At 39.7% G+C, this 15,229-nt stretch overlaps 1 protein-coding gene across 1 annotated transcript; it reads left to right on the plus strand.

Moving 5' to 3' along the window:
* Window positions 1–4,579: 4,579 nt before the first annotated feature.
* ivd (isovaleryl-CoA dehydrogenase) lies at window positions 4,580–12,262 on the plus strand. Its single transcript, XM_020650213.3, has 12 exons — window positions 4,580–4,840; window positions 5,596–5,685; window positions 5,867–5,918; window positions 6,034–6,203; window positions 6,304–6,397; window positions 8,253–8,383; window positions 8,546–8,642; window positions 8,804–8,897; window positions 9,368–9,449; window positions 9,538–9,642; window positions 10,311–10,383; window positions 11,200–12,262. The coding sequence occupies exons 1-12, from the start codon at window positions 4,709–4,711 to the stop codon at window positions 11,331–11,333; spliced, it is 1,254 nt and encodes a 417-aa protein (XP_020505869.2). The 5' UTR covers window positions 4,580–4,708; the 3' UTR covers window positions 11,334–12,262.
* The last annotated feature ends 2,967 nt before the right edge of the window (window positions 12,263–15,229 follow it).

The raw sequence follows: 15,229 nt of genomic DNA on the forward strand, positions 1-15,229 counted from the left end.
GCTTCCTGCCTGAACATTAAAACCAACTGAGTGGTTTTAACTGTGAATATATCTCGCGTTGTAATAATACACATACTTTCATCCACAAAGCATTCCTAATTAATACCAACGATTGTCGTCTTAGTGCTCACTAGTTTGGTATTAAAGGGACATTTCGATTGTAGGACTACATCTCAAAAACTCTGTGGGTAACAATTCTACATTTGAAAATCGTGCAGTTTAGTGACAGGGGACATCCAGAGGGAGGCGTTGAATCTTCACTTCTGCTCATCTCTCTTCTCATGACAAGAAATAGCCTAGATAAAAAAAAAATGGGATATTAACGTGATCTTTTAACAGAAGATAAGTATTTGCTTGAATCATTTCATGAACATGTTCACATATGTGAGTTTGATACATTCAATTGGCTCCCTCTAATGTCCATGTAAAGGTGCTGGCCTACATTTCAGAGGGGGAATAGAAGTACAGTATTATCATTGCATCACACTGTAGCATACAGACTTTTAAAGAGGAATGATATGTTGGACTCACTGTCACAGAGTGTGTTTGTTTGTTTGTTTGTTTGTTTGTTTGTTTATCTGGTTCCCCATTAGCTCTTAGCTCCTGCCTAGCAAGAATCTATTCTTCATGGTGTCTGCAGTTTACAATGTGACATTACAATTTGCACATGCACTTTGTTTAGCACAAAACACAAACATTACGCAACATATAGCAAAGTTAACTAAGAATAAGAAAAATAATAGTGATATTAAATATGACATAAATAAGCAAAGCTCAAAGAAACAGACCATATAAAGGCTCAGCTTGGCTCTATAGTATTTAAAGGATAAACATGTTAACACAAAAGACCCAGGTCATAGTTCCATCAGACTACAAAAGGTGTTTTCAGACCAAACAGCTCTGGGGCCTTTTTTGAAGAGGAACTATTCACTAGGTAGTTCCCTGAGAATTACACATCATGGGAACCTTTTTTTTTTCTTTCTGCATTTGCACCGCCATGGTACCTACTCTGAAGAAGGAGCTAAAAGGTTCCTCTTAACAGGGTTCTAGGAACTAAAATAGTTCATATGTCCTGCAGTGTGGAATTAATAATAAAGGAGGATATAATTCCTAGATTTAGAAGAAGTTCCTACGATAGAAAGTGCTTATTATTATTATTATTATTATTATTACTCAGTGTTGACTACTTACGTTTCTTTGTAGGAATAGTTCTCTAAGTGATTTTTAAAAACAGCATTTAAAATATTTAAAATTTGGGAGTGAATTTTGTTCGAGCATCGCTCTGTATGTTACTGAATAATGAGATGATGTGGTTTTTGATTAAGGAAGAATAAAATAACCTCCTACAGCATGCCTTGATGGATAATGGTTTGTGTTTGTACTGAAATAACAAATTAAAAGGAGTTCTTTTTGTTGTGATATCCCGTAAGAAAACCATTAGTGAATGCAATAATCTATTTTTAACTTCAAGAGGCTTTCATGCATTTAAGGCATTTGACTTCAACCCACATGAGAGAGTTACTGGTGCAGTTTTGTTCTGGAACAGTCGTAGTTTTTATCTTTATTTTATGAAAGTTTATGATAGTTATGCAACAAGGATATAGGAATCTTTAAAGGAATACGATTTATTGTCTTAAAATTCAAATGTTATCGGTGACATAAAAAATTGGGAAATTTAGGGATTATAGAGAGGGAAAATATTTGAATACCTTAATCCATTCTTTGTGATTTGAAAAAGGAGTTGAAACATTAGATATTAGGCATACATTTCAATATTAGCCTATTGCATTCACCAAACAGTAAATATCTTAACAGCAAAGTTTCATTTCTGGCACTCAGGAAAACTTTAGTGACATGAGAGACTAGTTTCTGTTAAAAGGTTAACCCTTTAAACACATGAATTTATAATCAGGTATTTATTATATCTACTCAAAACAACTTTAAAGCTCAATTTAACTTTACATTTTAAATCCTAATTTACATTCATATTTGCCACCACATGCCGGTAATAGTTTTCCCTCTGCACTTTACTGCCACCAACTGTCTATCATAATAATAATTTATACTTTATTGATCCCGCGAGGGGAAACTGAGCTCATGAGCCCAACTTGTGGTCAAAACACCAGATAACTTATCCTTGTCCTTTTTTCCAATCCCTCCAGGTGATGTGAGTGTTGAGCTTTTGGTGCTGAGAGTCAGGGAGGTTTTCACCAGAGTTGTCCTCCAGGACGCCATGTGACTGGACCCTCGATCTGCAACATGTCTGCAAGCTGGAGGGACGACAGAATGAAGACATCAAGTCTAATCAATCCATGATCGTACTGAAGTAAATGCATCATTAGATATTCGCTCAACCCGATTGAGTTAAGTTTGATTGGAAATTAGTAGTCGACTTGTCCTCCTGTCAAACCTTTTTTTTCCTGAACAGAAGACTATATTCAAAAACATGAATTTAAGGAAAGATGGATGGGAAAAATGAAAAACTTTCTTTTTGTTTCTTTAATATTAGCAAATAAATCAGAAAGGGATTTCTGTTCCCAATGGCAGCAATATGACAGGCAGAAGTGAAAGGAAGGATTGTATTTAAGCCAGATACCAGCATGAATAGTCTAGAGCGCCCAAGTGTTTCATAATTATCATACATCACACCAACTTGGCTTTGCCGGCTAAAAATGTTGTTTCTCAGAGAATATTAAAAACCTTTCACAGCTATATCTATTTTTTCTGTCTTTTGTAGATTTACAGACACTGAGGACGGCTTAACAAAGAATACAAACGTTGGCATCCTCCTGGTAATAGAAGATGAGGTCGTCGTGGAGGATCAGATCATTCAGTATGGCATGAAGAGCTATTTGCATATGTTATGCTCATTGGTCTGCTGTATGCAATTGGTATTGACTACCGAAAGGAAGTGCAGTATACATTTAAAGTCATACAGAAGAACCTAATGAATACCATGGTGATCACTGCCCCTTCAAGGGTCCATGGACTGAGAAAAAGACTTCTTTGTAAAGCTGTGTAGGCACTACACTGAGATCGGGAGTTTTCTGAAGGCTGCCAAGAAATATTTGGACATAGTCACAGATCTTTTCTGAAGTGTTTGTTTTACTGTAGTAAATGTGTAATTATTGATTTTATAAGTTTATTGCATCTGAAAATGCTGAGAAAAGTGACCGATAAATGGTAAATGCAGCAAAAGAAAGACAACTGTTTTTTGCACATGGGTGGAAATGTTTTTACCAACAAGGCAGCACAGTATTTTAGGTCAAAACATTTGTAAATGTTTAGATGTGCTATTTGAGCCGATTTGCTATTTGCAGTTAAAGAACTGAAGTTGTTTGGTTTCTATGATAAAATGAATAACCTGTAGAGATGATACCTTTTTTTAATTGTTATTTGAAAGGAAGTTTCCACAAAACCAAAGACATTTACTAGAAATGTATAAACTAAACTGATTTTAGTTGACTAAAAATTGATGAATTAATTGAACTCAATATTTTAGGTGGATTCAACTTTTGATAAAGTATTTCTTATTTTTTATTTCAAGTCAAAGGAAATTGATAGACCATTTTTCCTTAAGTACAACTGACTTGATGTCAAGTTTATTTGACATTTTTTTTTTTTTTTTTTTAGAATAATCACAAATTTATCTCAAATTATCTTTTTTATTAAGTTCAGTTAATTAAAAATTCTAAGGCAGCTCGGACACTAACTTCTTTAAGTTATAACAACTAATGTTTTTTTTTTACAGTGTGGGAAAATGAAAAATGATGAGGAGCCCAGCAAGCCAATTTGAGCCATAAAGCAGTGTGCAGAGAGAAAGAAAAATAACAATTCACTAAATTCAGCAAGTCTGCATTTGAATTGATGTAAATGTTAAATTGTAGCTGCTTTGGCGTTGAGTTAGACTTGGTTTCAACTATCTTGTGTACGACTGCGACTAATTCTCAATGTGATGATTATTTCCTCTGTAAGTCCAGCATTGGTTTTGTCAGAGCAGGGATGGGCAACTTTGGTGACAGCAAGGGCCACATTCATCTAATTCTCACTGCCAGAGGGCCAAATTAAACGATTACAGTCAATTATGTCTCAAATTAACTCAACATATACCAGTGATCTAATATTATTACGGACATATTTCTGCTTTTCATGATTTCATGGCAGATTTCATCATGTTTTCTTCATGTTTTCAATTAATTGATGTGTAAAAAAAAATTGACCTGAGGGCAACGTTGAGGGTTGATGGGGGCCGCATGTGGCCCCCGGGCCGCCAGTTGCCCACCCCTGTGTCAGAGCATTTTGAGAAACCGTTGCAGAAAATAGGAAATTATTTAATTTGAGTCATATTATAGCAACAAAAGCAACAAACCCATCACACAGACTCAATTAAAGTATAAGCACATCAGATTGGTAGGGTTTCTTGATTAATGTTAACTTAGTTATCATCCAATTCTGTTACTTCCAAGCCATTTATGTTATTGATCAACACACATCCACTCCGCTAGATGGCGCCGATTCAAAAGAAAGAAAGAAGAAACGAAGTGCTCTTTTGATGACGTTTGTCGGTCCGAGGAAAAGTGTCAGAGTGAGACCTCTTACTTTCTCTGTGCTAAAGGGCAGCCGGCAGCTCCAGGGTTTGATAGCCTTCCCCTCAGTGTCAACTTCGGGTTTATTGCTCCCGGTTTACCTGTTTCACCAAGCAGCAGCCATGTTTGCCGTCAGAAGAGCTCTCCGCCTCGGCTCCAGGCTCTCCATCCCCGCGGTGACGAGGAGAGGCTGCGCCGGGGCTTCGATACCTGTGGACGATGTTGTGAACGGACTCACCGAAGAGCAGATACAGGTGAGCTAACGAGCCACACAAAACTTTACACAGGGTTGCAGATAAAGCCATCAGGGGAAAAAACAAAACAAAACAAAAAAAACAATCATGTAGTCGCATAAAAATCAAATGAAACCGCAGGAGTTCGTTTTAAAAGACAGTGGAGACTTTTATTTAAGGAGCGGTGATGACATAACGTGAAGCTAACATGCAGAGAAGACCTTCACATTATCCGACCTATCTCACAGTTTCTCGCACTGACAGCTTTCTGATTACAGTGTCAAGTGATTCCGTTTGCACCTGTGTTATTTAAGTGACCGTGATTTGAGCAGCTTTTATCAGCTTCATTTAGCAATGTTAGCCTCGATAGCAAGCTAAGGTTTTCTACGCAGTTGTCATTATGTGCAAGGGATGGCGAGCTGAAAGGCTCATTTAAAACATGCTGATTACTTAACAAATCTAATGAGTTTCTCTCAAGGTGACATCAGGTCAGCGTTGTTTCCCCCACAGTGAGAGAGGTTGTGCACATGCTGGGGAGAAGGGCAGGGGGAGGTGGTTCATATAAAGGATTTGATTGGATGAAGGTGGCTGCATAGGATTTCTAAAACATTTTTAAGTAACACACTCTTGAACACTCTTTCTATAGCTAATAAATATCTCAGTTGCCATAAGTTAAAAAAAAATAAAAATAAAAAAAGGAGCAAATCTGTTTATTTTTCCATGGTTTAATGTTGTAATAATGTTAAATATTATGTTTTTTTTTTTTTTTTTTACAGCTCAGGCATACAGTTCGTAAATTCTGTGCCGAAAAGCTTGCACCCTTTGCTGATGAGATCGACAAGAGCAATGAATTTCCAGGAATGCGGGTGAGTTTAACATGTCAGTGCACTTGTTTTTAACATGAATGAATTGGAAAGTGTGTGGTGTTGTTATGAACATGATCCACTCCCCTGCTACAGGTGGTTCTCTGTCCCTAGACGTATAGATTAACCATCAAACCTAGGACAGGATTTCTGTCTTTTTAACATCTCCTTTTAACTCCATCAGAAATTTTGGACAGAAATGGGAGAGATGGGACTCCTTGGCATCACAGCTCCAGGTTATTTGTCTTTTTTTTTAAATTATTATTATTATTATTATTATCAAAGCATGGACTAAAGGCTGTTTTCTGATGTTTTGAATGTTTTAACAAAAAAATTCTAACTCTCCTGTAGTGGAACACGGGGGCACAGGATTGGGTTTCCTCGACCATGTCATCGTGATGGAAGAAATGTCACGAGTGTCAGCAGCCATTGCGCTCAGTTATGGCGCCCACTCTAATCTTTGTGTCAACCAGATGGTCCGCCACGCCAATGAGAAACAGAAGGAAAAGTACATGCCAAAGGTGAGCTTGTGCTTCACACCAAAAACTGGTGGAATATACAAATCTACATTCCAGTATGGATTAAGTTCTTCTTTGTAATCATGTCTCTTCCTGTTGCAAGTTAATGACAGGAGAGCATGTAGGAGCCCTCGCCATGAGCGAGCCTAACGCCGGCTCTGATGTGGTCTCTATGAAACTAAAGGCCAAGAAGAAGGGTAGGAAACCTAAAACTGTTTTTTTTTTTATATTCATTATCTACACTTGATTTTGTCCTTCTGTTGCTACCATCACACACAACAATGACCTGTTGGGGATTGAAAGGCTTGTCTTTTTCTTTGTTCAGTTCATGTATTAACACTCACACATTCATACAATTTAATTCGGCCACCTTAAAAGAATAACTCGTTTTTTCTAACTCAAATAGTGTCAAGTTTTTTTCTAGATTGCCGTACGTGTGCTCTGATTACTCCTCTGTCGATAAGAAACATCACTGAAGCATTTTCAGGATAGCAGTGACTCAGAAACTCAGTCCTTATCACTCAGGATATTACATTTCCAAAGTGACTCTGACTCAGCAAGGTGTGAGTGTGTGAGTGTGTGTGCGCCAGACGCACGCCGGATGTTCAGACTGTCACTCTGAGCAGCAGCGATGTGTGAAGACAGCTGCAAAACACAACTTTTTTTTTTTTTAACTTTAAGCCTGTAAATAATTGAGCCCAGTGCAACCACAAACAGATCCTCTGTCTGTGTGTATTTAAGTTGCATCTAAAATCCCACAATTCTACTGTCGAGCTGTGAAGCCTGAAAAGAGAGAATCTGGCTTTTCTTTTTGCAGAGTTCAGAGACTGAGAACAGATCATCTATTGCAGTGCATGCAGACAGTTAACTGGATTTAGAACTTCACAATACGTCTGCCTGTTGAAGCTCATCCTCTGAAAATACACCTTTTAAATATTCTCGGTTTGCTGTGAGACTAGGATCTCACATTAGCATCTAAGAGGTGGATTTAATGACTTCCGCCTTTTGCTTCAATAGGTGGAGCATGGGCCGACAAAATCAGCTAAAAGATAGCAAAACTTAGACTCGGGTTCAAGTGATGGCCAAAAATGACTGTTATTGAATGATAATATTGACAAGTTAGTTCCAACTGGATGTATAAATAAATACACAACTGAGTTACTGATTTGAAGAGCTTTGATATCTGCTGCCTCCAAGTGGCCGTAAAGAATAGTTAATGCATGTCTAAAGGAAAAGGACGCAGAGAGTGGTGGCACATAGTGTCAATTATAAATCTGAAATAACTGACAGTATCAAAGGTGAAAATGGAACGTGTCCTGTTGAAATAACCGAGGCACACAGAGATGTAAATATAGCTGGTGTGAGCTTTCATATATATACACGGCTAAGTGAGTGAGAGAGCTTCAGGGTGTGAACACTTGTCAGCGCTGCCTCACTTAATGCCTCGCCTATATGATGATTATAAAACAGATTTTATATGAAAGTTTAATAACATAGTAATGGCGCGTGTTTGTTTTATACTGGTTCAACCAGATGGACTGAAATGTTTCCAGCATTAGAAAATGTATAGTCGGGTTTAAATTTATAATGAGAAGGTAACCACGATCATGGGTCTGCAGTCGAACCCGCTTTCAGGCGTTCCTGAATATGTGTTTCTTTTAATATTTATCAATAGATCCAGACACATGTTTATTTATCTGCTGCTCATCTCTGTTGTAAATGGTAACCGGGCATGAGCTTGTATGGTGCTTTTCTAGTCTTCTGACTACTCAAAGCGCTTTTTCACCGCATGTCACACCTACCCATTCACACACTGATGGCATAGTGAGACCATCAGAAGTAACTAATCCCGTTCCTTCGTGTTCATGCGCCGCCGACAAAGCTGTTGGAGCAATTCGGGGGTTAAGTGTGTTGCTCAAGGACACATTGGACATGTTGCTGCAAGAGCTGGGGATCGAATCCGCCACCTTCCGGTTGAGAGACGACGACTCTACCAACTGAGCCACAGCCGCCCCGCTTCATTTTTATTTGTACTTTTATATTCTTCTACAGGAGACTATTACATTCTGAATGGCAACAAGTTCTGGATCACAAACGGGCCAGATGCTGATGTCCTCATCGTTTATGCAAAGACAGATCCTGATGCCTATCAAAAGGGGATCACAGCTTTCATAGTCGAAAAGGTAATCCCGTCATATTTTTCTCGACCTGTGGGGCTACATGTTTCAGTCTGTTTTGGTAATTAGTCCTGCGTTTTGTGGAATAACTGTCAAACAGCATTATGGGAAAGGAAAACAAAACAAGAATTGGCTTTGCTTGTACATGTACGCATTTGCATTTTGTAGGGAATGCCAGGATTCTCTACAGCACAGAAGCTCGACAAACTCGGTATGAGAGGATCTAACACCTGCGAGCTGATCTTTGAAGACTGCAAGATCCCAGGTGTGTGTTTTAAGTTTGCGCTCTGCCAAACGTTCCCCTGTGGAAAAACAGCAGAATGGATTTCTTCTTTAGGCTCTTTTCTTTAGCGTGTATCAATCAAGCCATCTCTTTTGTGTTCTATCAAGTAAGCATTAAAAATGTTTGTCTCTGTTTTGTTGCAGAGGAGAACATCCTGGGTCCGTTGAACAAAGGTGTTTATGTGATGATGAGCGGCTTGGATCTGGAGAGGCTTGTGCTGGCATCAGGACCTATCGGGTAAGTTCACACAAGAAGTAGACTTCAATTCAACTTCAAGTTTTTCCTGACTGCAGCCCACATAGTCACTTGTATTCATTTTCAAACCATTGCTTATCTATCTGACCTTTTTGGCTTTGAATATTGTACCTCTTAATTCTGCCTCACAATGAATGATTGATCTTAAACATGTGTCTGCTTGCCTGTAGCCCTAAATAAGACTACTGACACATTTATGCTTAGAACAGTATGGTAAGCCAAGTGAGCTTTGATGATTTGAAATGCTTTATAAAAAAAAAAAAAAGAGCAGTTTCAATGTTCATCTCTTCCCAATGACTAAAAAAAGTTATTGTTAAACAAGCATGCCCTTCTGACGTGAAAAAATGAATAAATGAATTCAGACCAGCGAAACTATTTGGAAAATGTTTTTTCTCTCATTCTACCGTATTTATGAATTTTTCTGTAATGACCTTGCTGTTGTTACTTTGTAGCATCATGCAGGCAGTTTTGGACTTTTCCATTCCCTACCTTCACGTCAGAGAAGCTTTCGGACAGAAAATTGGACACTTTCAGGTTTGCCTATATACATGAAGTAGAAAGTCACAGTAAACATACAGCGTTGGGTAATAGAATTAACATCATGCTTTGTATTCATCTGCAGCTAATGCAGGGAAAGATGGCCGACATGTACACTAGGCTGAGCTCCTGTCGGCAGTACGTGTACAACGTGGCCCGGGCCTGTGACAGAGGACACTTCAGTGCCATGGTGAAAGGATTTTCTTTTAATCGCCAGTTTTGAAAGTTTAATGACATTCAGCTTGAAAAGTTCCATGTTATTGAAAATATTTTTGAAGTTAATTTTAAAGGAGCAATATGTAAAAGGTAGCAATCAAAATGGGTGGTGCGGGGAGCCGCTAGCCTAGTGGTTAGTGTGCATGTCCATTTACGGAGGCCATTGTCCTCCAAGCAGGCAGCCCGGGTTCAAATCCGACCTTCCCTGCATGTCATTCCCTATTCTCCCTTTCTGATTTCTGAATATCCACTCTTCTGTACCCCCCAACCTGCCTTCGTCCCCTCCTCCCTAGAGTGGATGCACACGGGGGTTGCCATGTTGCAGACACGGAAGCTTCAGTGTTTAGCCAGTTCTGAAACCTGATTTCTGACATCTCCCCGTTTTTAACAAGGCATCTCCAATCTTTATCCTAATTATTTATTCTGCAGACTTCAGTTGATGGGATGAGGAAAGAATACAATGTGTCCTTTCCTTTAATAGTTTTAATCATCAATCATCAATCAATTTTTATGTTTTAGCGTGTAGAATAAACTTCTTATTTGACTGCTCCCTGAGTTATTCCTACAACATCCCCAGGTTATTTTTTTTTAATTCCCCACCACTGTACACTGCGACTGTGCTGACCTGTGTTGTTATTGCAGGACTGTGCTGGAGTGATTCTGTACTGTGCAGAGAACGCCACTCAGGTTGCTCTGGATGGCATTCAGTGTTTGGGTAAGTGACACAAAACCTGAGCCTTTAAATGAAGACAACCATGTATCTTTTATCGGTATAGGAGAAAATATGCAGTATTTAACAGCTTCAAGGCAGTGAAGATTGACTTTACACCTTGTCACTGGTGTGAAGGGCTTTGGTTTCGTTACATCACAGACAGGAGCTGGAAGCAAAGCTCTACAGGTGCAGCTACTTTGGTTAAGAAATAGCGAGCTTACAAGTGAGTGGCTGCAGGGTGAATATAAAAGCAGAGACTTTTATCGGCTACAGAGTATGAACAATGAGAGAGTTGTGTCAAATCTCGGTAAGAAAGCGATGACAGGACTACACTGTGCCTGGAATTAACGGATTGATTGTAGTTGAAAGGTGTCACTCATTCAAAATAATGAACTGAGGGGGGGGAAAGAGGGAACGGTGACGGTTTCTTGTTAGAACTTATCATCTGCATTTTAATGAAAGTCTGTAGGGACTTGTGTTAGGTGCTGGAGGGATCACAGGTTCAAATCCCGGTGCAGATCAAGTCTGGAAATTGGTCTGGTAGCTGGAGAGGTGCCAGTTCACCTCCTGAGCACTGGTTCAGTGCACCGCCCCCTTAGCAACTCATGAGTGCTCTCTTTGACATCTCTCCATTAGTATATGTCTATAGGATCCTGTTTGTGTATGTGTGTTTGGCATGTCTCAACAACTGAGTGTAAAATTGAATTTCCCCTCAAGGGAAATATATTGAAAACTAAGCTGGAGTCTATGTATGAATTTAGTACATTTGCATTTTATTTACCTCCCACTAACTTTAATCTGTGTGTCACCTGGCAACAGGTGGTAACGGCTACATCAACGACTACCCCGTGGGACGATACCTGCGTGATGCCAAGCTGTACGAGATCGGTGCCGGTACGAGTGAGATTCGCCGACTCATTATCGGACGATCCTTCAACTCCATGTTCAAGTAATCACAAGTTAGAAAAAAAGAACGATCTCTCAAAGCTGTGCGAGTGTTTGCCGTGGATGAACACAGTTACTCTCACCCCTGGGCCTTATACTGTATGAACTACTGCTGCTGGTAGGACGTCTGGTGGAATATCTTTGTTTCAGAATCATTGTCAGCTTTTATTTCTGAGATATCAGAAACATGAAATACCTTGGAGATGACAGACATTATCTGTACAAAAAAAAAAGATCACCTGAAGTCACTTCAGTACCACTGAAATGCCATTAGAGCAGTACAGTGACACGTAAAGCAACTTTCTGAGTAGGCAGTATCATCGATTTTCCACTCGTGTGATGAAGTTAAGTTGACTTCTGGAACTATTTAATGCAGTTGTGTAGCTCTTAATATTTTTATTTTGCATCTCCATGACACTTTGAACACTCCTAGAACAAACCACGTTGGCATTTTAAGGGTTAAAAGCATAAATGAATTCTGATGGTTGTACCATCGTTATATCAGAAAAAATAACACACTGATGATTAAAAAGACTGAACAGATGGAGGCTTAGTCCACTGTTGTTTCTGAATGACCTTAAATGTGATTATCACTACAGCCGATTACAAATAGTGTCTTGTTTTTTTTCTGCCATCAATCTACACAAGTTGTTTTGTATACAACTCTTGTCTTGAGATTTAAGTACAAACTGATCAAAAATGAAAAAAAAAAAACAGCTGATTTCAGAGAATAAGCATTAGATCTAGTTTGTTTAGTTCCTGGAATAAACATATTCCACTGTTGTATAGAAATGTTCTGACTGGAGAGACCCTTCCTAACGTGTTTGTCTTTCCTCTCCAGCAGACGTTTGCTGTCAGATTGTAGATGTACAGTGTGAAAATGTATAACATATTTTAGGTCTGTTCGCAGTCAATAAAAATCTGCTTTTATAACGTGTCAAGTTAAATTTGTGTTGTTTTTTTTTTCTTTTGCACAAGAAAAGTCAGTCAGAGTTTACGCTCAACAAATTTAAAAGCACTTCATACCACAAGAAACTTTGTTACTCAGCCTGTTACTAACATGTTTAGAATAACATGATCTTTGACAAAGTGGTTATGTACCACACAGAGTGAGTTGAACAACAATTTGTTACCATTTGCATTATGGGAAATGTAGGTTTCCCTATTTTGGAGTATGACCAATAAAAGTCAGATACGTTTGGGGGTTTTGGGAGGAAAGATGCTGTGAAGCTGGGATTCTCTTAAAGGTTGACCACTGTTTATTCTGGTAAACACACGCTGCCCCCTCCAGCTCTCACACAAATGTAGCTCTGTGTGCCATCACTTTTAAGGTAGCAGCATCACTTTAATAATTATGAGACATAACAGCTTTGTAGACAATAAATAAGTATACACAAAGGAATATGATTCATAATAGTTGATGCGCACTGTTCCCACAGAGGAACTGTACAAAAGGGGAGGGGGAAGAAGACGATATAGGAATTACCACTGATGATGACCTCTACTGTAATGTTGGTACAAGATGGATTTTGGAGATCATAATTACTAATAAATTACTGCCAGATAGATTCAGTGTAACTATAAGGACAAAGCAGTAAAACATAAACATGCATATGTGACCTTGTTACATATGCATACCTTGCAGGGCTTGTCGGGTGATGTTTGTGGCAGGTTTTCTGAGGGTGTGGCCAATCCAACTCCACTTTCTCTTTCGGATTTGTAAGTCTATGCTTCAGAAAAAAGCAGAGGCTCAAAAGGAATACAACCTTTTCCACCAAAAAGTGCGGCAGAACATCAGGAGGGACAAGCGATCACAGGTAGAGAGGCTAGCTAAGGAGGCAGAACTTGCAGCATCTCAAAGAAACATGAAAGAACTGTACAACACCATAAGGAAATCGTCTGGGATACATCGACAAAGTAACAAACCGATCATGGACAAGGATGGCCAACCGCTCTCAACCCCGGAAGAGCAGCTCGAGAGATGGGTAGAGCACTTCCAAGAGGTCCTGAACAGACCACCACCAACAGAGAGGCCACACATTCCTCAGACCAGGACACCGCTAAACATCAAGCGTGACAGACCAACAAAGACTGAAATAAAAGCTGCAATCAAACATCTGAAAACCGGCAAGGCTGCTGGCCCTGACAATATTCCACCTGAAGCCCTTAAAGCTGATATAAACACATCTACAGACATGCTCTACAGCTTCTTTGGGAGAATTTGGGAGGACGAAGAGACACCCACAGAATGGGCAGAGGGTCACATAGTGAAACTACCAAAGAAGGGTGACTTAAGGAAGTGTAACAACTACCGAGGGATGACCTTACTTTCAGTGCCCAGTAAGGTCTTTAATCGGGTCGTTCTCAACCGTCTCCAGGAAGCTGTGGACAAGAGGCTCCGGGACCAGCAAGCAGGATTCAGGAAAGATCGTTCATGCACAGACCACATAGCAACACTACGCATCATCATTGAACAGGCTATTGAATGGAACACATCCCTGCACATGAGCTTCATTGATTTTGAAAAAGCTTTTGACAGCTTAGACCGGACAACACTGTGGCAATTAATGGAGCACTATGGAATTCCCACAAAGATCATAAACCTTATCAAGAAATTTTATGAGGTCACCTTGGGTAAAGTCATGCATGCAGGCCAGCTTTCCCGGAGCTTTGAAGTCAAGACAGGGACAAGTTAAACAGGGATGTCTTCTGTCACCATTCCTCTTCCTTCTTGCTATTGACTGGGTCATGAGGAATGAAATTCAGTGGACAATGTGGGAGCAGCTGGATGATCTTGAATTTGCGGATGATATAGTTCTCTTTTCCCATACACAGACACAAATGCAAGAGAACACAGACAGACTTTCAGAAACTGCAACAAAAACTTGGTCTCACTCCCAATATCACAAAAACTCAAGTGATGAAGATCCACTCCAAAACCAGAAAGCCCATCTTCTTGAACAGCACTGCCCTAGAGGAGGTAGAAGCTTTCACCTACCTAGGCAGTGTTGTGGACACCACTGGAGGGACAGAGGCCTGACATTAGAAGCAGAAAATAACTAGGCTAGAGTGGTGTTTCACATCGCTCAGAAAGATCTGGAGCTCAAAAAACATCTCCACAAACACTAAGATCTTCAACTCCAACGTTAAACAAGTGATGCTGTATGGATCCGAAACATGGAGAACAGCAAAACACACAACACACAGGCTGCAAACATTCATCAACACCTGCCTCAGAAGGATATTAAACATCTGGTGGAAAGACAAAGTCAACAATGTGGACCTGTGGAAAAGAGCAAGCCAAGACCCCATAAACAAAGGAGTTGGAAAAGTACAATATTTGCCTCTGAGTACTCCATTTTCTTTTCCAAACTTGAATCTTTCTCTCTGTCAGTTACCTGCTGCTGAAGCTTCTGTCCATCAGCTGCTCAGATGACAGATCATCAGTTTATCGCCTCTCATCCTCCCTCAGTTATTTCATCTCTGTCAGCCGCCGTGACTCAGGCTGACGGATGGGAAGAAGATTGTTTGGTTGGACGTTGATACCGCTCAGCTGTGTGTCATTCTGTGATCAAACACTTCAGTTCTGAGCTGAAGGATGTACACAGCTGTTTTATTTTATTTTCACGTTTAAATTGAGATTGACATTTCGGATTTAAAGATGTTTCTTTGGTCACTGCCTGTAATCAGATGTGACAGTGATTGTCTCGGCTGAATTAATGGTTCAAATGTATTGTAACAGACTTATACATTGATTCCTGCTCCTTTTGACAGCAGGTCCCCCCCCCCACATGTATCTAAGAAAAGACTAGCTATAGTGCTAATGCTGCAGTCTGAACATGTTGAGCTGCTGGTTCCTGGTGAAGCCAGAGGAGAGATGGATGGTTATTGAGCTCTCCCAGGA

Source organism: Labrus bergylta, chromosome 18 (assembly GCF_963930695.1).
Source record: "Labrus bergylta chromosome 18, fLabBer1.1, whole genome shotgun sequence".
Taxonomy (NCBI): Eukaryota; Metazoa; Chordata; class Actinopteri; order Labriformes; family Labridae; genus Labrus; species Labrus bergylta.

What these genes read in the sequence shown, in the direction of transcription:
- ivd (XM_020650213.3), top strand. Translation starts at nt 4,709, where the DNA reads ATGTTTGCCGTCAGAAGAGCTCTCCGCCTCGGCTCCAGGCTCTCCATC. An exon ending in AGGAAAAGTACATGCCAAAG is followed by an intron (nt 6,204 to 6,303) that starts GTGAGCTTGTGC and finishes TCCTGTTGCAAG; the next exon opens with TTAATGACAGGAGAGCATGT. An exon ending in GGATGGCATTCAGTGTTTGG is followed by an intron (nt 10,384 to 11,199) that starts GTAAGTGACACA and finishes ACCTGGCAACAG; the next exon opens with GTGGTAACGGCTACATCAAC.